Below are 25,252 nucleotides of genomic sequence, written 5' to 3'. Positions count from 1 at the left end.
TAGATTCAAGTTGCTACTTAAAATTCTTTATAATAAGATATTTACAATACAATGTACATACAATGCTTGGAAAATACATTTTTTAATGCAAATAAAGGTGTTGCTTATGTTCTTTGATCTGTGATGGTATTAAATCTGAAAATCTCGTAGAATTACAAATTTTGTGAAACGCATTTAAATCCAAGAAAACTATTTGACCAATATCTCACGGCCCAATGTCTTGGATCACAATATTAGTATGTACTGTGGAATATAGCGTGCAAGTCGATTTCACTTCTACGCAATCTCATTATTATGAAATTGCAATATACACATCAATTTCTCACACAATACATTGTATAATCTCATAATCCATGTAGCCTCATGTTTCGAAACTTGACAATTGAAGATTTTTTGATAACTACAAGTTTTTATAAGTTCAAAGCCCACATGAGGTTCGGTTGGTAAAAATTTGAATAAGCTAAACAGGTTCATAGTGTATATATTGATATTTGTTTTACTTTTCTATAGTATACCTAAAATGAAAACATCAAGAGCAAATGATCTCTGGTGTTTTGAATTGTGAACCAATTTTTACATATTTCATAATAAGGCGCTTGTCGAATAATTATCAATTTCAATTGGCTGCTGATAATACATATTATTTCCACATTTTTTAATACTATAAGTGCATTTCCGTAATATGTATTCTACCAGTGAAAAAAAAACGTGTTCAAATAACTTTTAATCTTTAGGAATACTTCTCTTAATTATAAAATGATTTTATTACTTACGTTTGTCTATTGTAAAAGGTTGAGGATATGAGTAATTGAGAGCTCTTGCTGTTAATCAGTTGAAATATGCTCCGTTATTGTAAAAATAACCATTTCATATTCATATTTTTCGTACATTCAAATTGAAATAACTACGCGGGAAATTTAACATATGAGCACTGCATGTACTATAATTCAGTAGCATCAAACTGTCAAATAAAATAGAATCTTTACTGCGTGCATGCAGTTTGTAATTGGATGTAGGATGCGACATTTGAGAAAAATTAGATACTTACTACAAAATGATCAGTTTTCAAAATAGACCTCTCTATAGAAAATAAGACTAACTTGAATATATTTTTACATTTCTTTCAATTTTCAAACATAAGCATGGGCTATCAGGGATGCAAGCAATAAAAAGAAAATTGTTTAAGTAGACTTCTTAACGTTGTGAAAAAGTTGAGATTCTACAGTAGAAGCTGTTAGAAGTAATTTTTTAAATTGACCGTTACTCCCAGTATCGGTACTGTTCCAACTACGAAGCTTTATGCATTTAGTTTCTCTGTGAAGTAGTTTATACGAAATGATACAGGCACCAGTTGTATTATTAAGGTATAACTTTTACTCGCAACAACTTGAATTGGAATTTAATTTTCAGAACAAACTAAATACGTATTGAGTGATAGCCGATGAGAGGTACTGATGTAAATACAGTAGGATAGTGGTCATTAAGTTCATTTAGTTGGATATCATTGTGAGATGACTACAACTGTAACAGGATAGTGGTTTGTCGAATTTCAATATATTATATGAACGAGTTCTAATCAAATTACAGCAACTGTAAGAATAGTTACGTTCCTATAACAATAGCCCTATTAAATGAGGTTCTGTACAGTTTTCACATGAATGTTATTTTTTATTTTCATCATAACTGCGGAGCTACATTTTCTCTTTTTTCGGAGAATTATAATTTGTTTTATGATCCTAGTGAACAGTTTTATCCGAAAATTCGTTGGAGACAGTTTGAATTTATGGTAGAAAAATCCTCATTTCCCTCAACATTTTACCTTAGTATTTTAATCGTTCTCTGATTTATTTCGAAAAACTTTGCTCTGAAGTCTTAGTCCGAAAAACTTTTTAGAATATTCAAAGTGGTTACAGCTAAAATGTCAGAATTTTTCAAGTAATTGAGAAAATGATTTTCACTGGTGTATCAACACCGTAAGACCAGTAACTTTCAATTTTCTTTCCTTCGTGAATTAGCTTTAATGGTGCAGGGAAAAAAAGTGATAGGGTTTATTATTGATTGCCATCTGTTGTATTATATGTATAAGATATACGAATATTGCATTTTTTCATCTGCCAATCACTAGCTATCAGACATTTTGAATATTACCTCCGATACACAATGCACTAACATCATTATCGAATTCCTGCAATATTCAAAGACTGAGCAGAATGTCTGAAAAACTGTATACCTCACATTTGTTTGCATAATTGCTTCCAAACTCTAATAAACTGTAATATTTTTGATTCCTATTTTATATAAAGTATGTTTACATAACTTATTCACACGTACATAGGAGCAAACAAGAGGGAGCCTTAAGAAATTTTGCAGACACTGAGTAGTCAGCATGTATTCTTCCATTTCAATATTGTAATGTTTACAATAGCAAAAGGAATGTAGTTCGAAAATAAGTTAATTCTAAAAATATCTACATAGTAGAGTATAAGTACAGCAGAGTCAAGAGTGCTGAATATTGCAATAAAGTATCACATAATAAATGATGCTTGGTTCCCTGTGGAAATGGTACTACTAGAAGTTGGTATAATCCATTTGTCATAGCTATTTCACGATGATTTACTGAAATCTTCAACAACTGTGGATATATTTATAATAAATCTAAATTTTATGAATCTATAATCCAATTGGTATAATATATACCAACATATGCTGCAAGTGGATATGCACAAATTCTTACCACTACAGCACTACTACTCAGCACTCTCTGACCATGTATTTCTAGAATACTTAACATCTAAGCTATTACAATGGAATTGAATTAAATGCGCAATTGAATTAATTACTTATGTACTAAACAAGTTCGTAATATAAAAAATAAATATAGCTTAGACTAGCACTGTCGGCGAACAAGCGCCATTACACAATCAATACGTTTATAGCTGCCGAGTATTATTTGTGATCAAATTATTACTATGACAATAATAATTATTATGTCGTTATAATTATTATTATTAGCGATTAATGATCTAATATTTCTTCTATAATTCAAGTGTTTCTTGGAAGCATATTGAATTTTTTTAAATACTTATATTAATTAAGTACGCCATTTCTAGCACCGCAAAATTTTGTATGCATTAGAGACAAGCAGATCTTCGAGAAGTGGTGTTTCATTATATTTCTCAACTTTGATATCAGTGTAACAACAAAAGAAAAAATGTACCCACACTGTAAGTATCATGGCTTGTAAAATATGTGGGAATATTAATCCTGGTGCAACGATTTTCACACAATATATGTTATAGAGAAACTTTTAAATTGTTCCAATGAAAGATTTCCGTAATAAAATTTTGTTACGTAACATTAAAATATGTGTCTTCAGATAAATTGGTAGAACCAAGAACTAAAGTATCAAATTCATCAGTACTTTGTTTGAATAATTTCGAAATTGTAAGTGTTGTCTAACATACATTTGAAATGAATTGATTCGTCTGCAATAAAGTCTACTTGAAAATATGACGAAACCATATTTTCTTACAAAATACTAAAATTTATCTATGAGTGTACAGTAATTTGTGATCATGCACCCTTCTCGAAGACTACGGAATTGATTTTGTTATCGTAACTTGATAAGCTATGTACATTGCGGCGTATTCTATAACAATACTGATGTTCACCTTCTATCAAACTTCAAGTCGTTGAAATATAACCACGATTAAATAATATAGTTTCATTACAAAATTTATAACAAAATCATACAATTTAATATTCCACGCGTTTTCAGCACTAAACATAAATGAAACATAAAATAAAATAGATTTTGATTTCAATAAAATGCAACGCGAAATATTGCCAAGAGTGAAGAGGGCTTTTGATTGCAGTTCTGTACATTTAAATCAACAATAATGATTGATTAAATATTAAAAATATTTTGTAGAAAGTATGTATTAACTAATTATCGAAGGTTTCCCTTTCAACTCACAGTACTTCCTTTGCTTTTATTAGGAACGTACGGATGTTAAATTTACTTCCAACTATATTTAGTATATTATAATATATATATATATATATATATATATATATATGTATGTGTTCTGTGTGTGTGTGTGTGTGTGTGTGTATATATATATATATATATATATATGTGTGTATATATATATATATATATATATATATATACACACATAACTTCCAAACTATTAATTATTTACAGCATGCGTTATATGAAGTGCTAATTAATAAAACATGATTAGTACATTGATAAATTTAGATACACTTTATATTAATACGAATTTCAAAAAAATTCCGTAAAAAATATGAACTGTTATAACAATGTACAAAATTTAGCCTGTTTTTAAAGTAACGCTGGTTCTACAACCCTCATGTTCATAATCTATAAGAGGTTTAGCCTTTCTTGAACCAGGATGATTGGAAAAATGTGCCGAAACGTAATCTAATGCTAATCAAAGTTTTACTGCTTCAGGTAGTTTCTGATATGAACAATTAATGAATTTAGCCCTTTCTGAATTATATTACTATACAAACAGGCTATACAACTGAGCCAATGTATTGTTTATACTCCTAACATGAACATTATTATGTTGATAATATACAATGTGTGTCAAAAGAAAGATGGCAAATATTTCTTATTTTTTCATCACACATCCACCACTTGTTTTGGCAATTATACTATACTGTACACATATTTGTACATATAAGGGTGAAAAAGTTATTTATACAGAAACCAAGCCATACCACTCACTGAATTTTTCACATTATGCTATGTCGATAAATAATTACATGTAACAACAATATATGCACATATTTATGGCAGACCATCACGAAGCATATACATCTATCAAGTACATATATATATCTAGATATATTTGCATACACGGAGGCACGTGCGTGAACAAATGTGTACACACATAATAAAATTATCAAACTATCCGCTTTGAAAGATAGAAAAAACGACACGGTGCAAAAGTGACTATTTGTTATTATAAGTATCCATCATTCCTGCTGTTAATATTGATCTGTAAAAAATACTGGAATAGTGTAGTAGAATTATCTATGAATGCATACAAGGATTGAATGCAACGTTTTAATGGAATTTAGAAAGGAATGGTACGCCGTTTGTAACCAAAATAAAATTTTACATGAGAATTAGACGAATTTTTCAATCAAGTTACAACCCAAGAGTATTGGAATCACATCAGTAAAATAATAACTTACAAATTGTATAAGAGTATACAGGCCTGGATTTGCGAATTTTAGAACCACATGTACACTATTGAAACATCCATATACGAAAAATAAAATGTGTAGTTCATCCATAGGGTTGAACATACCAAAAAGACACAGCAGACAAAATATTTCACAATTGTGAATGCTGTCGAGCAAGAAATATATCGAGGGCTAAGGATAAGAAGGGCATATCCCTTACCAACTTGTAAATTCCTTAAGACGAGTTCCGGCAGGAAGGGTATGAGCGACCTCATTTTTTCTTTGATACTGCCAGAAGGACGTAAAACACAAAGATTTTATCTTCTTTTTCCAATTTGGGTGATACGTCCGTCCAGTCGTGGCAAGGTTGAAACAATTGTGGTTTACCCTGTTATGTCAAGGCCTTGCCTTATGGGATTTACATGTTGAAATCGGGGATGCGCCCTCATTATAGCAGCATCCAATGCTATTTGAATGTCGTGCCCTTCTGGTCTTTAGTTTTCAAAAGCATTGATATTTGTGACAGTAAAACCGGGAGGTGCAGTAATAAACAATTATGGGAAACACGGAATAAAGCAGCCTAAAGATGAAAGAACAAAAGCACATTGACCCTGATAAAACTGTGATATTTCTATCACTGTTCGTATAAATATTTTTACAATATTGAATCAATAGTATTTGACAAATGACTTTGGTTCTCACCGCGTTCAATACATATAAAAAACTTTGAGCTTACTATTGTCTATTTTCCGTACTAACTGCCAATGAAATACTTACATAGGCCATAAGGCAGCCCTAGCTTCACCGATCAAATCATCTCATTGTTACTTTTTGCTTATGCAATCAATGAATGAACAGGACTGACTGCAAGTTATCAAAATATCAATGACTTTCTCAAATTTTGCTTTCAAAATGCAAATGCACTATTCATTTGTCAATTGAATAAACGGAAAATCCGAATAAAATGACTTGATCAGTAAAGGTAGGACTATAACATGACCTCTATTTCTAATCATGCAATGGAATGTTGTGCTTCTCAGTATTGATCAACCTCAATATTGAACACCAAGCAAGTATTGCCTTGCACATATTTGGAATGAATTCTTTATGATAGAAAGACACTGTACAACAAAGTTTTTCACCAATATTCGCTTACAAAGGGCAGTGTTTAATGCAGGTTCCAGCTTATAATTACTTCAATGATTATACGATGTATTTTTGGTCATATCACGACTCCATAATTTGAAAATATCAAACTGTAATTTATACGAGCATCATTGTTTCTTATTAACAATCTAGTTCAACCCATTATTTTCCTTATAGTTGATATACAAGTTACTGGTCCACAAATATATCAATTATACGTAAATTGAAGGCCAAGAGATCGAAGTATGACAAAGCCGCATTGTTGTATTTGGCTCGAGCCTTTTCAATTTAACAAACGATCCGAGGGTCACCAATTTCAGATAATCCACAGCAGTGTTCTCTTTGATATTTTCATCTTTCGCCTTAAATAAGCCAATGCTATGATAAAAATTCTCTTTCTAATTCTGAAATGCTTGGTTTTCGGTTTCTACTAAGCCTTTGATTGGCTTGCAATGGAACCGTGATATCTTGGGTTTGCCCATGAACTGGTATATCTAAGAGCGTTTCTCGATGATCTCGAGTAGCATTATCTCTCTCAAATGTGACTGGTGAGAATCTGACTCTACTAATTGAAATTTGGCTATCTTTTGCTGAAACATAACTTGAATCTTCAGAAGTTAGAGAATCTGGTGGCGTAGGATTAGTTGGCGTACCAGAGCCTGAATTATTTTTACTTGGAGTCTTATTCGGTGAGTTATAAGAGTAGTTCGATCTTTTCAGACTCGATCGAAGCCTCGTGACGACCTCCAAGTTACTTGGCCTCTCACTTGAATTTGGGTTTGATTCATGTGAATTTTGTCGTGTCAAGTACAGAGAATTGTAGTCATGATTTAAAATATTCGAATTATAGCTAGAAACACTGGATATAGCGTTTGAGGATCGTTGATAATAATGGCTTGGTGAATACATTGAATAATCAGCTTCATCTTCAAGTCGAAACGTTGGATTAACATTACTTTGGCTTGACGTACTTGCATTTGAAACATTTGATGAAGTCCGGTGATGAGTATAAGGTGGAAGTCTTGGCATAGGACGTGCAGGACTATTTATGCTGCTCGGATTATCATACGCGTGTGGGAATTCTGGACATTCCAGCATTCTGTCGCTAGAAAACGTTAGATATGTATTGGACATGAAATTTACTACATAATAGCTCTTCATCTTCATAACCTAAAGAACTGTGTAATAGTGGAAACATAAAGATCAAGCTTTTGTCATTTTATACATACAGAGGAAGCTACAGTAAATATTCTGTAGGGCTTATTTAGCATGAGCGATCAACCAGTATTGCAAACAGCTAGACCTTTTGGTGACTAGATAACGTATGTTAAAGTCCCACAGTTTCTTGGTCATAGTTTCCATCACTTTTCTCGGTTAATTGAATTGGATACTTACTGATAATCTGAGGGCACAAAGTATGTAGACTCGGGAGGTCTATAGTATTCTGTTGGAACAACTGCATAGACAGGTGGTCCATAATCTGGTATTGCTGCAATGTTCCCCATGAATATTGTTGGCACACGGTCGATTCGATCAATCCTGTCGATTCTTCCAATATCAGGTGAGTAAGTATCATCGTTGCTTGTACTAGAGCTTTTTCTACGTGGACTAGGTGTTGGCGCATTGGAATTGGCCACTGTTACATAATGTTGAGGTGAGTCCGTGAACCGTAATGGTTTGTCTGGCATTACATTTGATGGGAGACCAGGTGGTATACCTCCCATGTTGCTTAGAAACGGCCTAAAATACAATTTTGAAAATGTTAATTGAACTTGAATATTCATACAACATTAATTTATTGTAGTAACACATGAGTTATCATGAAAGTGTTCTCATATTTACGAACAATTTAGTATGCATTGTGTAATAAGAGCTTTTCAAGATTGACTTAAATATCCATATTGGGTTTCTGATGAACATAAAAATGTAGAATACGGACCTGTAGTGTCTTGCCGGTCCGTGGTATGTATTATGGGGATAGCCACTGGTTGAGCTGAATTCATAATCTGGACCTAAGTAAGCAGAATTCCTGTTGGAACCAGTCTCAGCTTGAAACCACCATCTGGATTGGTCGTCTTCGCAGTTACTTGGCTTTGGCTGCAGCCTTGGATGAATCGGAGACACATTCGACATTCGAACATCATATCCCGTTGCCACACCAGCTAACATAGCAGCGATGTTGTACAGAACCAGTTCGATTATACTTAGTTTGGGTTTTTTGACTTCCCCGTTGTACAGTGTAGGCATGGGAACTGGCATGGGCATAATGTAGGGCCCAGTAAGGCCAGGTTTGATAGGATAATCCGAAGTCATCCAATCAGTAGGAAGGTCTGGCGGCAATGCTGAGTAGTCTATAAAATGAATTGGTTTCTTAGCGGGTAATCATAAACTTTACATTAAATTTAGTATACAACATTGATCAATGTTAATACCTTCTTGTTCTATGATCTGTATAGTATAGTGTATATTCTTGTAGTATATATATATTCTTATAGTGTACATACTTGTAGTATGAGGGACTATGGAGCATTTTTTATAACTACAACGTATCTTTCATTGAAAGAACAATGCAGAATAAAGTTTGCTTACTGAATTATCCAATGATTGGCAGTCAGAAAAAATCTCGTGGAATTTTGATGAATCATGGTTCGACTCTATTCAATATCACCATATAAATATACCATTTTTTTCGAAACTATGGCTGAGACAGGTTGCACAGAATATTAATGCATGTAGTGATGCCGCGGAATATTGAGACAGAACGGGAAAAATTATTTACATCAAAGATATTACTGCCCATATGCTGCCTCAACAGTTACACACTGTCAGGTCTCATTTATCGATCTTTAGAGATGATTTACTGAGGTATACTTAGATTGCTGGTTTCTGAATCTTTTAACTTTAATTCCCTCATTTGAGTAATAGTCACAATCGGGTAACCCAAGTATAAGTAAGTGAGAAGCATACATTTTGTCTTGTGATAAGCATATAAAAACATCATCTTCATACACGATAAAAAAAGACATGCGTCTTTGAATCCATTTTTCTTTATAAATATATGTACATTAATAGTAGTCAATAAAACAAACTCAAAAAGTACTCTTTGTTAGTTTTAGACGAAGTTTTAGAGAGACTTAAAAGAATGATTTGGGTCATATGGGTAAAAAGAAATCTTTCAATATGCATATACAGGGTGAGTCAATTGCAACGCTGAGAATGGGGGGAGCTTAGTTGTGTTGATATCAAAGTAAGTTTCAAAGTCTACATACAGGTATTCAGTAGTAACGAGAAATAAAGTCCCGATTTGCCAACAAGTGAGAGATGACAACAAGTCAAGATGAACCTAATTATTGACATTTTGTGCTGTCGTCTTTCCTTTGTTGTCATATCTTCATTATTGTTTCTCATTCACAGTGGTTATCTACGTGTAGTTCAGTCTGTCCATCATTTATCGAAGTAGATCAGCAAATTTTGTCTTTAAAGCTCAATAGATTTTAGTAGTTCGCAGAGAAGTTAGTTCGCCATAGTTGATAAGCTAATTAGCTTTGAGATACTTGTAACACATCCGTTATAACTGTAAACACTAATTGATTTGTAGTAAGGTATAAACCGACTGTATAAGGAGATCCAACAAATCCTATAAAAAATAAATTCTTGTCGATTATTAATTTCTTGCACATATATTTGACTCCAGCATATTTTTCTCACTTGATGTTGATTGATATTAATTCTGTTACATAATAACTTTTACTTCATGTTCCAACGAATAAATCTCTACCTGTTTTATTATACTCGGATGATTAAAAGAAAAGTAATATAGCATCAAAGTTGTACTGTCCATTTGACTCGAATTTACAGTTTAAATTGGACCACAGGATATTATTTTTGCTACTACTATTGTTATTATTAGTACAAATTCTGAATAAAATGATTCATTTTTTCAAGTAGCTATTGATGGCTTATGATGGATGATTCAAACAATATTTGTTACCAAAGCCTACAAGTAGTTTTATAACTTATTAAACTTCACCATGAAAGACTTGTCAAGTACAAGAATACATACATATATATTTATATATGTATATGTATAGATCAATTACATGGTGTAGATTGAGATATATTTGGAACAGAAGCATAAGTTGACTATGCAGAGATTAAAGCATTACATAGTTTTGATATTGAATTGTAAAGCTGATTCTTGTGCAAGTAATTAGCAGGTAAAAAATAGTAATGTGCTGAAGATCTATATTAATGTTGGATACATGTATCGATGAGTCATTCATTAGTCATTTGATTTTGTAAATAGTTACAGTTGTACAGACTACAAGTAATGATTGGTAGGTGAAACAATTTTGCTATCTGCAACGTACAATCCTTCGTTTCACCAATTAGTAGTTGAATACAATCAACTATATGCGGTGGTAATTGAATTACAACACTAAGCTGGTAACGTGGTCAGTTTCCAAGCTAGCAATACAACATTAAAATGTCAAAACATGCTATACAAACCAAACGCCAGATTCACTTTCCTTCCCAGATCAAAATGATGAGGGTCACTTGCGCAACCAATATGAGATCATGATACTAAGATAAGACAGAATTTTTTATTGCTCGCACAACTGGACCTGCATCATTTTGATCCTGAATGGAAAGCACTTTGTGACGACACTCAATCTACCCAAAGCAGCGCGGGTTTTAAATCTACATGACTTGTTATGACTTGAATTACATACTGTATTAATCGTAGCGCTTAGAATTTTGTATAATAATACCTCAGTTTTTAAAAATTAAATGAAAAATTCATAGTAATCCAGGATAAGGAAATGATACATTGCTCTTCTAATTTCACTTTTCAAAGTATGTCTGTGATTTCTGGAAATAAGAATTTCATTCAGCAATGTTCAGTTGCTGGCAAAAATTTTGGAAATACAAAGACTGAATCTTTCTTCACACAAATTACTATACATAGTGTAATTGCATTGCCAAAATTACAACGGATTTATACAAACAAATACAACATTAAGTTGAAATATTTCTAACAATATTCTGTTCAAATGTGTTTCATTAAATAGCCTGCGAGTTGAGTAAATAACACAGGATGTTCAAGGAGGGATAGGACCAAAACCAAGTGAAGTTAAAAGTTAGGATCCCATGGGGTACATGCAGGGTGTATTTTTTCTTTACGCTCAGTTATACCGAGTTATCTTTATACCTCTTCTTAACACTGGAGTTTTGCTGTAACCGTGTCTCATAAAGTAACAGAATTATAGGTGGCCTGCATAATAGAATACATATGTATCAAGCTACATTTTCATTTTTATCTTGCTGCGAAGTATGTCCAGCAAAAAATATCATTAGTTGTGATAACAAGTCAAGGGCATCCGCAATGGTACATAAATTTTGAAATATACTGTAATCCGTAAAAAGGATTATTACAAGAATGACATTTAAATCATTGCATATGATGCTACAACGTTTGTTTCTGGTGGATGCAGTACTGACAATCAAAATAAGATTGTAGTTTATATTGAGCAAGTAACTACATGTTCGAAGTTTTATAACATAATTGGCGAATGACTATTCATTTGAAGCATACTTCTCATTACATATGGACATAAAACCTTTTCTAATTAAAAATATCATCGCATAGTACAGATAATCAAGTGAGCAAAAACACTGTGCTTAACAGTAAAACTCATGAGTTTGCGGTATACTGAGCGTAAAAAAAAAGAAAACTAAACAAAATCTGTACAACTGAAAAGATTTTATTGAAAAAATTTAATAGGTAAATACAGGTGTGTCTTTTGCATGTAAGTGCCTATTATATTGTGTGCGAAGTGTTCGGCAGTTCGTACAGTGCATGTCAAATGGAAATATGATGTGCCAATACGAATACTCGTTTCATCTACGACAAATCTGCGATAGGAAAAGATGTGAATGCTTCCGTGTGAAAGTACAAATGTATGTTATTCCTGCACCTGAGAGCTATTAACATGTTTATTCTGAACATTTATTTTATAAGAAGTTTTGATTTTCTTGGGAATAGCAGTTCTGGGATTGTGAATTATTTGAAACTACATTATCGATATTTGAAATGACAATGAAAGTTGCAAATGTGAAAATTTAGATATTGTATCATTAACATGGTTTGACAAAAAAATTGATCCAAATTATAGTAGTCAAACATCACTGGAACAAATAAGCAATACTAGAAGTTCATTTGAAGATATTATGTAAATTGAAATATTAATTACAGTTCTCAGGCACAGATTTTCAAATATGGAATGTGAAATCACAAACTAAATAATTACACATCCAAATTACAGCGATCTGTTAGATACATTTGTTAGAGTGTTATGTACTCTAAATTACTGTAATTGAGAAAGGCCAACACCAGAAAGGATTCGTTTGTCCTTTATTTGGAACTTTTAATTAAAACCAATAGTTGAACGCCAGTTAAAAACAGTTGATCATCCCAATTCATTTACTACATTCACGTAAAAGTTCACGCTATGTATATTAGAATATCGAAATGCGTTTGCAGTATCTAATATTTTACTGGACTTGTAAATCAGAAATCAGTAGTAAAACAGGCACATTATAAGGAAAAAATTGATGTGCAGAGAACAAATTAACAGTAAGAATCTACTCACAAATAATTAAATGCTTCGTAATTTATAAAAAAGAAGTTTTGGATAATATCAAAAATGATCTGTACAAGCTGAGACAAATACAAGACGAAATGTTGACTTGTTAGCTTCAACGCAAGGTGCGAACAGAAGTGTGACATTGTAAAAGAAAACATAATTATTACCTGTAAATAAGAAAACAGTAATAAAAGACGAAACTATTTCCAAAGCTAAGGAGTAAATATTGCATATTAGAAATTTCAGACAGCTTTGTATATCGAGGGATTTGTTCCCATAATTAGTTTTTTAACCGCATCATTTTATATCTTCAAGAGTGCAATCAAAACGCCTGTGATAATCTGTGAAAGCACATAGAGAATGCACTTGAAAATGTATCAAATATTGGTTACTGAAAACCAAAATACTATTCCGTCCATTACGGACTAAATATGTTGTCAAGTTTTAAAGAAATTATGCAAAGAAATACTGTATGACATCGTCCCAGAGCAACAAGCTGTGTGTGTGTGTATCTTTCGTTTTACAGTGACGATTAAATTTAGTTAATCATTGAAGTTCTGCTTAGTATTTCCTTATTTCTGTTTGTGAATTGTGTGCCTTTACATATCTGAAAGTACGAGAGCAGTTGTCACATTATATGAAGACCAAGTTTTTTCTAAACAAAGAACATAAGACTTGCAATGGTTGGCTAAAACGTGGGTGGACCCAAAGAAATTTTTTTGGTTTTTTAAGGTAAATATGATGTGATGTGATTTTAACGAGCGTTCGGTCTACCCAGTCTAAGAATACTTAAAATAATCTTAAACTTTAATATGGTCCTTCACCAAGGCTTTTACGTCGGTGCATAAAAAATCAGAAGAAAAAAAGGAAGAAAAAATTATACAAAATTACAAACTAATCAATAACTCATAATTATACTTCAAGATCTAATCTGAATAAAATAATCTACAATAGACTAAAGACTACTAACAATTGTGATACATAAATAAAATTATCAACTCACTACTTAACAATATAAGTATACACTTCAATCTTGTAATTGTCGACTTTTTAAATGGATTGTTTTCAAGCCCATAATTAAACGCGAGCATTCGAGTGTAAACTAAAAACAGAGTGACCATTACAGGCATGCACTACCGCTGGAAAGAAGAACACCATATACATCTACCTGTATAATTTATTTGCGAGTATTAATCTATCAACACGTACGAATACTCGATTAAAGTATAATGCTTAAGATGAAGATAAATCATATTCGTTTCAGATAAAACAAGATATATTTACAAATAGACTGCCTTACTAAAACAAATGACACATTAAGTTTTTTGAAACTAAGCTTTGTATTTATCCTTTGTTTATATATCTTTAGTGTTGAGCCAAATGCTGTGTATGAAGAATTGATGTCTAATTTTTTGAATATACTTTTTAAATTACACAAGTGATGGGTTTAATATAGGAATGTTTTTTCTGTATTGCTATATTTTATGAAACTAGTATTAGTTTCGGTATAGGATATTTCGATCCCCAGAAGTTTGTTGCATGGAACATCATTTTCATTATTAAATAATTGTTTAATAAGTCTGATACATAACCATACGTATCACGTAAGTCTATGGACTCAAGTAATCACAAAAGGATTGATTATTCATTCAAACTTGAGCCCCCAGAATTTCATTGCATACCGTAAAAATATTTGTTACTTTCAACACTATTAAAATGTATGATCACATGAACCCTCTGAGCATTGATAGTATGTAGCTGTAACAGACAGCATATTTGAACTAAATGCTAATTAATATTGTAAAACCTGTCTCAAGATATTATACTGATATCAGTTAAGAAAATACTGTGGATGAATATTAATCGTTTCTGTGATTTCTGTGAAGTGTTTATAGACCATTAAATCACTTTAGAACTTTGATGATCTCCGTTTTCGTAGAGAAGAGCATTTTAATCTGTAGAAGAAGTCGATTGCTCATTCAGAAAAAGTGTAAATTGCTTTATATTCATACAGTTTTTTTGAAGCTTTGCATTATTTGATTACTATGTTTTTGATTGGAGAATTTTCCTATATCGTAATAGCGTTGCCATACCTTCAATATCTAAATTTCGGAACGAATCTCATACATGATATCGATTATGCTGAGTACGCGATTTAATATTAAAAAATAACATTGTTTCTCATATTACCCACACCATTTAAAATTGAATATAACTTAGAGTGTGTATTGTATAGTGTATTCCGTGGGTTCTTAATTTAAGTTAGGTAATGTTATATATTTATAAATAGAAGAAAAAAAAAACTATTTCACCGAATAAGTTTTTCCATATTCTTAATTTTCATACAATATAAAGAAACCTATTCCATAAATTATCATTTATATAGTATTATTTATTTTTCCGGAAGAACTTTTGCGTCGCCAAAATACTGGACGTTACTGAATTAATGGAGCTCGTGCTGTCAGAACTGCGTCTTGAAATACTCATAATTTTATACGAACCAGCGGAACTTTCATTCAAACAATAATTGGAATCTGAAGCTTGCTGAAGAAATATAGTTTTTTTTGAAATCATATTTGCTGAGTTCTCGCCGAAGTTTAGTAAAAACTCGTTACTTTTTGATTTTGAATCCCTTTTTAACGAGTCATTATTAATATCACGATCGGAATATTGACCGCTATATTTAGAGGTTAAACTACTTTTGCTTTTTGAACTGTCTATTGAAGATCTTGGTTCATTGCGTTCAAATTCTCCAAGAAACGGGACAGAGTTTTTGGATTTTGAACTATCGTTTGAGTGTTCTGAATCCAGATTACACAAATCGGATTCGAGATTTTCAAAGTCGATACCTTCGCGGGAATTTGCGGCTAAAAATTTGGGTAAATATTGATCTCGTTCTGGATCTGAATAATCAAAACCAGGAATGTGGATTGCGTTTTCTAATACATTGTATTCAACTTTTGCAGAAGACTGATCATCCAATGCATCACGGCTTCCCCATGCTTTAATTTTACTAAGAACTCTCAAAGGACTCTTGGAACTTCTTGACTTATACTTAAGTGGTTTTCCAATTGAATTTTCAGGACTTGATTCGCAACCATCTAAATCACTAACTTTAATTGCAATTGAAGCTTTCCTCTCAGAAGATAGTGGAGAATTGAGTGAACTCTTTCTGGATCCTGAAGGGGACTTGAAAAAATCAGCTAGCGAAGGTAATCGAGATTCTGAGCTATCACGGCGCTTTTCTTTTGACTTACTTCTATCTCTTTTCTTGTTTTTCACCCTTTTAGCAGTCCCTACTAGTGATGAAGCTACACTGTGCACAAAGTTTGAAGAGTGTACCGAGTGACTGGAGTCAATCGTTGAATGTTGCTGATTTTTAGACCTTCTGCATTTATCATCAGAATTCATATTAAAAACATTACAATGTGCATTGGAGAATGGTGGATGTTCCTCAGCAAACTGAGTTCCTTGATTAAGTTTAGATATATGTACTAAGTTTATAGAATTGTCAGTCTGTTCATCACAATTACAGTCGTTTTCATTATTGCAAAAGTTAAAAGATACTTTAGTACTCCCGTGAATGTCTGGAGGAAAATTTGATTCGTCATTAGAATGATCAAGTTTCGTTATAAATTCGTCTGGACTTTCCGGATTACCGCTTGCACTATTCCCTGACCGTGTATCGATCAGATTATTGGCTGACGAGTACAATTTTCGGGATGTGTCGTTACCTATTTCTTGAAGAAGAGGCGACAGCTGCGTACTTGCCAACAGAGCTGTACGAAGTGGAGTTTTTTCAAGATCGGGTGCAGACCGAGACCATCGTTTGTTATCAGGTGAAGCAGGATTTGGGGGCTGCGTTATTATCGCTCCACGCTCACGCTGGTGCAATGTGGACGGGCCCCAAGTTTTGCCTTTGATACCGTCTGCTGGTACTACATAGGAGGAACAAAAAACACAAAGAACTACTAGCTACTGTACTAACTACTCACTGCACAAATTTACATTAATATATTTTAGATGTTCACACTTTCGAAATTCGATTAAAATCATATTTCAAATTAATACGGAAAGTAACTTGATGCGCAATGAAAGAAATGAGTGAATTGCAATACAAAAGGATATTTTCAGAAAGCGAACAAAGATTCATGCGATATTTTGCAAACAAATATATACGCTAATTTTCAATGCTAAAAAAAAGTGACAGAAGGTAATTTAACTTAAAATAATAACTTTTATATAAGTCGATTCAACAAAGAATCTTATAGTTTTTTTACTTTCAGACATTATCGATCAATAAGGATTTCATCAGATTATAGACATTGCATAATTGGTTCTCGTATTTTCTTGACCATATTAAAATAGCATAAAAAATGTATGATAAGAATATTGTTTTGCATTAAAACAAAACATACGATATTGAACTTATAAAGATTTGAACTTCAAAATCCGCTAAAATTGAATAATACAATGAATGACGCATCAGAACACTTGAATCTGTTCTCTATTCTCCTAAGTGTTTAAAAAAAAAAAAATTGCTCCCCAATGTTGATCATACTTAAGGTATTTCATATATTCACATAAATCGCGAATTTTTAACCATGCTATAACTATAATAGAGTAAAGAGTGCTAAACACCGAAACAAAAAAATGTATATGTTGAACAGAATGTGAGAATAATAAAACTTACATAATGTAATGTTCAACAAATCATCCTACCTTATTTGATTAATGGGAAGGAACGTCCAAAATGTCAAATTATTTGAATAATAACTTAAAAGTGAAAAAATTGCCCAACATCAAAAATCCCATTTCATGGCTCACTAGTACAAAAATGTTTCATTTGGATCGTAATTTACACTCAGCAGTGAATTGAAATGGAAAATATAAAAATGCAGATTAACGTGTCCTCACAGAAATTTAAATAAATTATTTAAAGTTTGACTAACTCAAATACATTTCCGTTTAATATAGTTTTTGTCATTTTATTTATTTTACGCAGAATAAGGTACACTATACAGTTATGTTGTGGAAAAAATTCATTTGTGAATTAAAGGGCTCCTGAACCAGTGAAAATTCAATTATATACTATCGAAATTCTTACTCAATTATTAATTCGCTAATTAAATTATGTCAGTTACAATTTGATAGAATTATAACTAACGTTGAGTATTATCTCATCTCTGGTATTATCTGGTATAATATAAATTGAAAACTTTCAAATTAGCAGACGGACAAAAAAGACTGATTGTTTTTCTGCTATATATTGCAAACAAGAAATACACATGGGACGCTTGAAAAAATGAATATGACTAAGACAATAAAACATTACGAGTTGGTGAGCTTATAATTACTAAAGACATTCAACCTTTCCAATTTCAGTTCTTATTCTGGTTAGCATTAAGCACTCTTTCTCTATCTGCTTAGATTTTATATCAACTTACAGGCAATCGCTCTAAGTCTCGGAATACTTGGTGATCCAGGTGGACTGTTAGGTCTTGAAGGGTTACGGTTTTTACCTCGATCTAATGCCGTGTGCTGAACGGTGATTGTATGTCGAAAATCTAGTAAACAGAAGCTTGTGTTATTTGCATATAAGTTTTTACTTGAAGCTTGCAAATTCGATCTATGATTTCACAATATTTAAACAGTTTAAAGCAACTAAAAAAAAAAAAAAAAAATTGCATTCTAAGGAAGTTAAGAATAACCTAAGGTGTTAGTTTATTTTCAATGGATTTTGCCCCTCATACAACGTGTCACACAAAATACGATTTTAGAGTGATAAGTGGTAAGGAGATAGAACTTGATTTTTAAATGATAAGAGTAATCTGGAATTCGTGATGCAAAAAAGTACTTACCCGAAGGGAAACTGATGTTACTACCAGGTTCCTTCTTAGACAACTTTAGTCTCGATTTTTTAAATTTACCGAGCCTTTTGTTTGGCGTGGGTGTATTTTGTTGCTGGTAGATCATAACAATCAATTCACGTTCCAGTAGGTCTATCTCACGAGCTGCCAATTCCTGTTCTCTCTGTCGTAAATTCTCCTCGTGCTGTTTTTGTTGCACTTGTGCTTTCGTTAATTCTTCTTCTCTACAGCGCAATTCCTGAAAACAGTAAAATCATGCTGTGCGTCTTTTTTTGCCTGCGTTTCCTACGTCAAGTAATTGTTTATGCAACAATACAAAAAACTGCACAGTAACGTGCTAACACTAAACAGTGCTCTATTTTTATACTCCGCAAGTAAGAAAAAATTAGAAAAAAAAGTTGTAAACCATACTTTCGTTACCTAAAGTATCATGTGAACCATGGAGACAAAGCCTTTCTGGTCTCGAGTATTTGTAATATTTTTCTTTGGCTCGTGTTGGGGATATCTACAGTTCGTACTGCAAAGTTACACTCGGCGAAAAAAAACACCTACTTTGCCTCCTTGATGCATAATTTACTGCATTTTTTTTTTTTTTTTTTTTTATATAGAAAAGAGAGTTTAGGTATATTTCAAGGAACACACAAAATCAAAATATTCAATGAAGGAAATAAGAATAGCTTCAAAGAATGTGTATAAAAGAAACTTTGTTTACATGTTGTATTATTTTACTGATTTGTTACTCTTACCTCCTCTAAAGATCGACATGCCTTCACGTAGCATTTAACGAAAATCGGATAAATTAATTACATGTAGCAATTGCGAAAAATCGCAAAAGAAATTAGGTACTTATGATATCACATGTATAACTGGTATTAGTATTTCTTCTATCTCTCTTTGTTCGTAAGGAACAGTTTCTCAATAATAATTATAGCATTTGTTCATGGCTATTGAAAAATGGAACTTGTCTCAATTAACGAAGTAGATCTAAGCACCTTTCTGCACGTATAGTTAATTGACTTATTTGATATTAACAATATGTAGGTATATGTTACCTTTTCCTTCATGCGCAGGCCATGAAGCACCTCCTCTATTTCAACCCGCCAGTTCTCTTGCATTGTATGAAAAGACTCGTGTGGTGTTTCTGCGAATGCACTGCGCACGTCATCTAGAGCTTCTAAAATCTCCGCAAAGCCAGGCCTTGCGTGACTATCAGCCGCCCAGCACGCTGTAAGTTGAGATTCATATATTATTATCGATTCTCCGTCAAGTTTTCTTTATTCACACAAAATTGCAAACAGATAAAATTTTTACTTACCTTCCATAAGATATCGCCAGGATTGTGGACATGTTGAAGCAATAGGCAAGGTCAACTTATTAATAGCAACACCATAAGCAATTGCTAAAGCATCAATGCCTTTATAGGGTATTTCTCCAGTAAGAAGCTCCCACAACAAAACACCATAGCTGTGAACAAAATTACAATGGTAGTTTCATTTCAATTCACCGTTGTAAGAATCAATTTTCAAAGTCTTGTTCTCCTGCTACGATAGTTACAACTTTCATGTTCCTACCTGGAAAATTAAACTTTAGAAGTACTCACCTCCACACATCGCTTGCCTTGTTGAAAATGCTCTTTCTGATAACTTCTGGTGCCATCCAGGCATAAGTACCAGCTGCTGACATGCGTGTAGTCTTATAGACTTCTCGTGCCAACCCAAAGTCAGTAATCTTCAGTGTTTTGTACTGAAGATCATCATTTTCTATCGGCTCGCTCAATAGTACTACATTAGGAGTAGGAATAAAATTATTTAACAACTTTCAATAATTCACAAAGAGCATCAAATTCTGAATGAACTCGTATTACCATTTGAACTTTTTAAGTCTCTGTGAATTAAGCTGATTGGAGCTTTGTTATGTAGGTAATCCATTCCACGAGCAATTTGTATAGCCCAATCTACCAAAACGTCAGGTCGAATTTTTCTACCGCTAAGAACCCTATTAAGACTACCGCCCCTTGCATATTCCATCACCAAACACATGTTTGGCATTTTTAAGCAAACTCCTTCGATCGAGACTATATTTTCATGCTTTAGAAGCCAAAATAACTTTGCCTCCTGTAGTACATTTTCTAACGTTACGCTAGGCTCTTCGTCAGGATCTTGGCGAGCTGCTTTAACAGCTACTTCATGCTTTTGCCAATAGCCCCTGTGGGAATTGAAAGGAAATTAATCATTTATATCACAGCAAATGGATTAAAATCTCATCAGCAAATCATAATTACTGTGTAAAATGAATTGCATCAATTAATCAATTGCATTAGAAAATTTGAGTAGCAATCTAAGAATTGGAGGATTACATAAAGTTAATTCTAGTATGTCTCGGATAGTATTTTGTAATACAATACATTTTACAGAGTATGGCGTAATTTTTCTTCTTGAATTGTAATGGTGTTAATATCAAGTTTACCACTTCACTGAATATTAACTAATCCATTACGGAGGTTTATCAACTTTATGCTTGCAAAGCAGAAAAGAAACTGCTCGCGAACATTATTGGTCTGCTTTGTTAGCTGCACTGCGTGCTGCAGTACTCATTAATTTACATAATTGGTAAAAATTTTGCTCATCACCCTTCAACGATCTAGAAAAATTACTTTTTTTTCTTTGCAAGAGATCCTACATACATACTTTTGAACTGCAACAACAGTTCATTAGTAGACTTTCAAGTTCTTGAGAATTGATTTAAATATAACAAACGTGATCTACTGTACACTTCCCATTATAGTTTAACTTGAATTTGGTTTTATCATGAACTATATGCACGAATTTTGCGGCATTTCAAGGAAAAACGATAATGTATTATGCCCACAGTTAATTTTCAAATTTTTGTAGCACATTCAATAAAAGTAATGAACCTCTTCAGCCAAAATCTCTAGGTAGGAAATTTGTTGATCAACAATTATTTAAAATATTCATACAATTAGGTACTTGTCAACTTGATAGCTAATAAGATGCTCAGGCAATCAAGCATAATCATAGTAGTAAGCAACCAATTAGGCAGGTGTAGATCCAGATTTAATCCGGGACCTGATAATAACATTTGCTAATAAAATTATTCAACAGTGAAATAAGTTCCCCGTTAAAAATCGTATATTAGATGAAGTTGTCCCACACTCACCTGTAGACTTTTCCAAAACCTCCAACACCGATGACCTCCTCTAATTGTAATTCATCAAAATCAATTTCTACTGGTTGAACTTTGTCAATAACTGAAGATAACTTGTTGATACTATCAGCTTTAGCGACAAAGTTGGCAGGAAATATTCCGACCTTTCCATGAATTTTACCCGTCCACCATCCCTCATCTCCGGAAATTTTTGAATCTTTCGACAGAACCTAATAGAATACAAATAACACGTTTGATGTTTTATTTGAAATTGTGACTTACGTTTCAATAATGTAAAATAAAAATATTGAAACAACAAGTATATACCTAAGAGTTTCTAGTTATTTTATGTTAAGCAAGAACACACACACACATGAAAATAAATGTGATAACTAATTGAATTACCTCAACAGTTTCACCCCTTTGCAGCGTTAGCTCATCTTCACCCTGAGCAACGTAATCAAATAGAGCGGTGAAAATAATGGAGCTATTGTCATTTTGCGATTGTGACGAGGAATACGTTCCATGAGATGGGCTGGTTTGTTGGGATACGGTTTTAGCCGTGCCACCACTGTGTGTGTCAGAAACGCTGCTGTCCGACATGTTATTGTTCGAAGCACGTGCCTCTGAATATCCGTGGCTAGTCCATAACAATTTTTTTCTTACTTAACAAATTTCATTTTCAAAATAATAACCATTATTATAATTTTTATCTAGTACTAGAAACTGTATCGTTTAATGCCCATATAAATGAATGGTACAACGAGGAATAACAAGGTAGGTAAGTGATAAAATACAAGCTTAGGTTCAGATATTTGTGAGAGCAGTAAAATTTTTAACTTTTACTTTCATCTAAGGAATCTTTTTATAGTTTTAAAAAATGGTTAGTAAGTTTACTTCACTCTCATTTATGCAATCGTAGCATATTTGATTACCTAGTCCAATGGTGGGTGCCTCTGTTGCTCGGCTGATATCTGGGTGAATTGGTATTGCTTTGAGTCTGGTAGCGTGTGGAGCCATTCTCCGGATAATGTAAAAATCGCTCGCTCTGACGACGAGCGTCCGGATGTCCGTGGTCCATCAAAGTAGACAAACCTCGTGCCGATAGCCCGGCCGGCGGCATAAGGCCCAAGCCTTTCCGCTGTTATCCTTTTTAACAGAATTGATCTCTAAATAGTTTTCAGCTATTGTTGATACAGCTGGATTTCACTTTTACATTTCATTATTTGCTAATAGATGAGAATAATTTTACAAACGAAATTTTCAAGCCATTTGAAAACTCTGCAAACTGCTTCAGAAGATATCAACTGTATACTATAAGACTATGATAGCCCAAAAGTACAATCTTTACACTTCAGACAGCTTACAATGGAAGTAAAATTTCAGCCACTGGACAACGTCTGCAGCAGATTTGTTATTTCTCTAATTTGATTATTACTTATAAATTTAACGATTTTGAAAAATTGTCAACCCCGAAGATTCATATTTGAAAGCAGGATCGCGTAAATATAAATTACCAATTGTGCATTTTCTTGCTTTTAATGAATGTAGAACTATACAATGTTGAATTAAAATTTAGAGAAGATCCAATGAACAGCAGAGAGCGTTACCATAACTAGTTCTTCAAAATGCAATCAGGTTTAAAGGAGCTAAATCTTGAGGATGGACAAAAACATTACCAGTATGTTGGTAAACCACAAGATAGATAGACATCAGTTGCATATGGTTTTTGCCACAAATCATAATATTAAGAAATTTGACATTGCTTTTATTTTTTTATAACTTTTGACCAATATAAATATAATTAAGATCAAAAGTGTTATTTCATATTATTTAGTTAATATTTTTTCGAATATAGAGATGGAGCCTATACTTTGGTAATTTATGCAAAAGAAATTACCAAAAAAAAAAAAAAAAACAGCAGGCATATTGACGCAATAACCTGTTAAATCTATTGATAGTGAAGGCCAAGTCGAGCCAATTTATAAATTTTATTAGAGTTGAAAGATGTTTGGAAATTGAAATTCAGTATTATTGACTTTTTTTTTTACTGATTTTCTGTCAACATAGTCAAAGATGAAATGAAATATTCTTCGACTACTAGCATGGATATCACTGAATTGGTAATTGACTGTACGTTTCTCAGGTCATTAAATATGTCGAAACTGGTGAATAAAATTTCGCATAAAATCTAATTGGATAGATTATTGTAAAATAATGAATGATAGAGGTTAGTGTGATGATGTGCATACTAATTGACTTGTTTTAATGTCGAGGTTCACTCACTGCCATATTTGAGATGCATTAAAACATAAATAACATAAACGAAACAAAAACTTATCATCCGTTGATCTCATCACGTGACAGATATGAAAGTTTACAGATTAGACCGTGAAATAAAGTGTCAGAGAAATAAAATCTATATATTTACCAAAGTGATCTTCGAGCAGCCGATGGTGGCTCTTATCGCACTGAAGAAAACACTGTACCAAACCTCGGCATTTTTGGGTTTTAATATACAATTATCACCAATCACCCAGAGTATTTGTTTGCGAGGGTGAACAACAGTCAATATGAAACTAATAACTACGTCACAAATATAGGAGAAACCCATAAAGCTGAGGATATACTTAAGGGATCTCGCGTCAGGGTGTGTATACCCACAACCCACTGTTTATGCAATTTAATTTATATGTTTTATTGGCCTTCTGATTACAGAGTTACGTTTAAACCGGGGCGAACGAGGCCGGGACGCCTTCCCGTACGCGCCGCGCTCCGCATCGACCCGGAAAACCTGTGAAATTTTCACATTAACACCAGGAAAATAAATGATCACTCACGACAATAACCTAGCAGGCGCCATGTTTAATTTGATGGTCCCGTCCAGGAAGACTGAAGGGAAGGAGACCGAACTCCAATGCATTTGCTGGCGTGAACTGAACTCCAAAAAGCGTCCTCTAAAATAGTTCTAATTTTTACCACCGTGTTATGTTCGCTGTGGTATATATTTTACGGCAAATCTATAGAATAGCCGCACCACTCTATGAGTGCGTTCCGAAACGAGCTTGCAGTGCGCTAAAAACTCCCTAGGACAGAGTCAGAGCTACTCACGAACTCGACAGCGCAAAAGAGATAAAAGTTAATTGACATCACTGGGAGCTAATTTTTGAACGCACCCTACGTAAAGGCGCGGGCACAATAGTT

At 33.0% G+C, this 25,252-nt stretch overlaps 1 protein-coding gene across 4 annotated transcripts; it reads right to left on the bottom strand.

Moving 5' to 3' along the window:
- Positions 1 to 5,585: 5,585 nt before the first annotated feature.
- Positions 5,586 to 24,987, bottom strand: LOC124412952 (mitogen-activated protein kinase kinase kinase 11-like). 4 transcript variants are annotated; one of them, XM_046893194.1, is made up of 15 exons: positions 24,480 to 24,987; positions 22,984 to 23,197; positions 22,454 to 22,688; positions 22,061 to 22,278; positions 20,748 to 21,088; positions 20,484 to 20,664; positions 20,199 to 20,347; positions 19,936 to 20,108; positions 19,630 to 19,650; positions 18,875 to 19,121; positions 18,461 to 18,580; positions 16,748 to 16,951; positions 8,306 to 8,717; positions 7,762 to 8,106; positions 5,587 to 7,465 (listed from the first exon to the last, which is right to left on the bottom strand). In XM_046893194.1, the coding sequence occupies exons 2-15, from the start codon at positions 23,169 to 23,171 to the stop codon at positions 6,745 to 6,747; spliced, it is 3,555 nt and encodes a 1,184-aa protein (XP_046749150.1). In that variant the 5' UTR covers positions 23,172 to 23,197; positions 24,480 to 24,987; the 3' UTR covers positions 5,587 to 6,744. The 4 variants fall into 4 exon arrangements, with proteins under 4 accessions (XP_046749152.1, XP_046749150.1, XP_046749149.1 ...); XM_046893193.1 differs by having other exon boundaries at positions 5,588 to 7,471; positions 24,480 to 24,986; XM_046893196.1 differs by lacking the exon at positions 24,480 to 24,987 and having other exon boundaries at positions 5,586 to 7,471; positions 22,454 to 22,713; positions 22,984 to 23,192.
- Positions 24,988 to 25,252: the final 265 nt, after the last annotated feature.

Source organism: Diprion similis, chromosome 12, assembly GCF_021155765.1.
Source record: "Diprion similis isolate iyDipSimi1 chromosome 12, iyDipSimi1.1, whole genome shotgun sequence".
Taxonomy (NCBI): Eukaryota; Metazoa; Arthropoda; class Insecta; order Hymenoptera; family Diprionidae; genus Diprion; species Diprion similis.
This window is presented reverse-complemented; position numbering and strand designations above follow the sequence as displayed.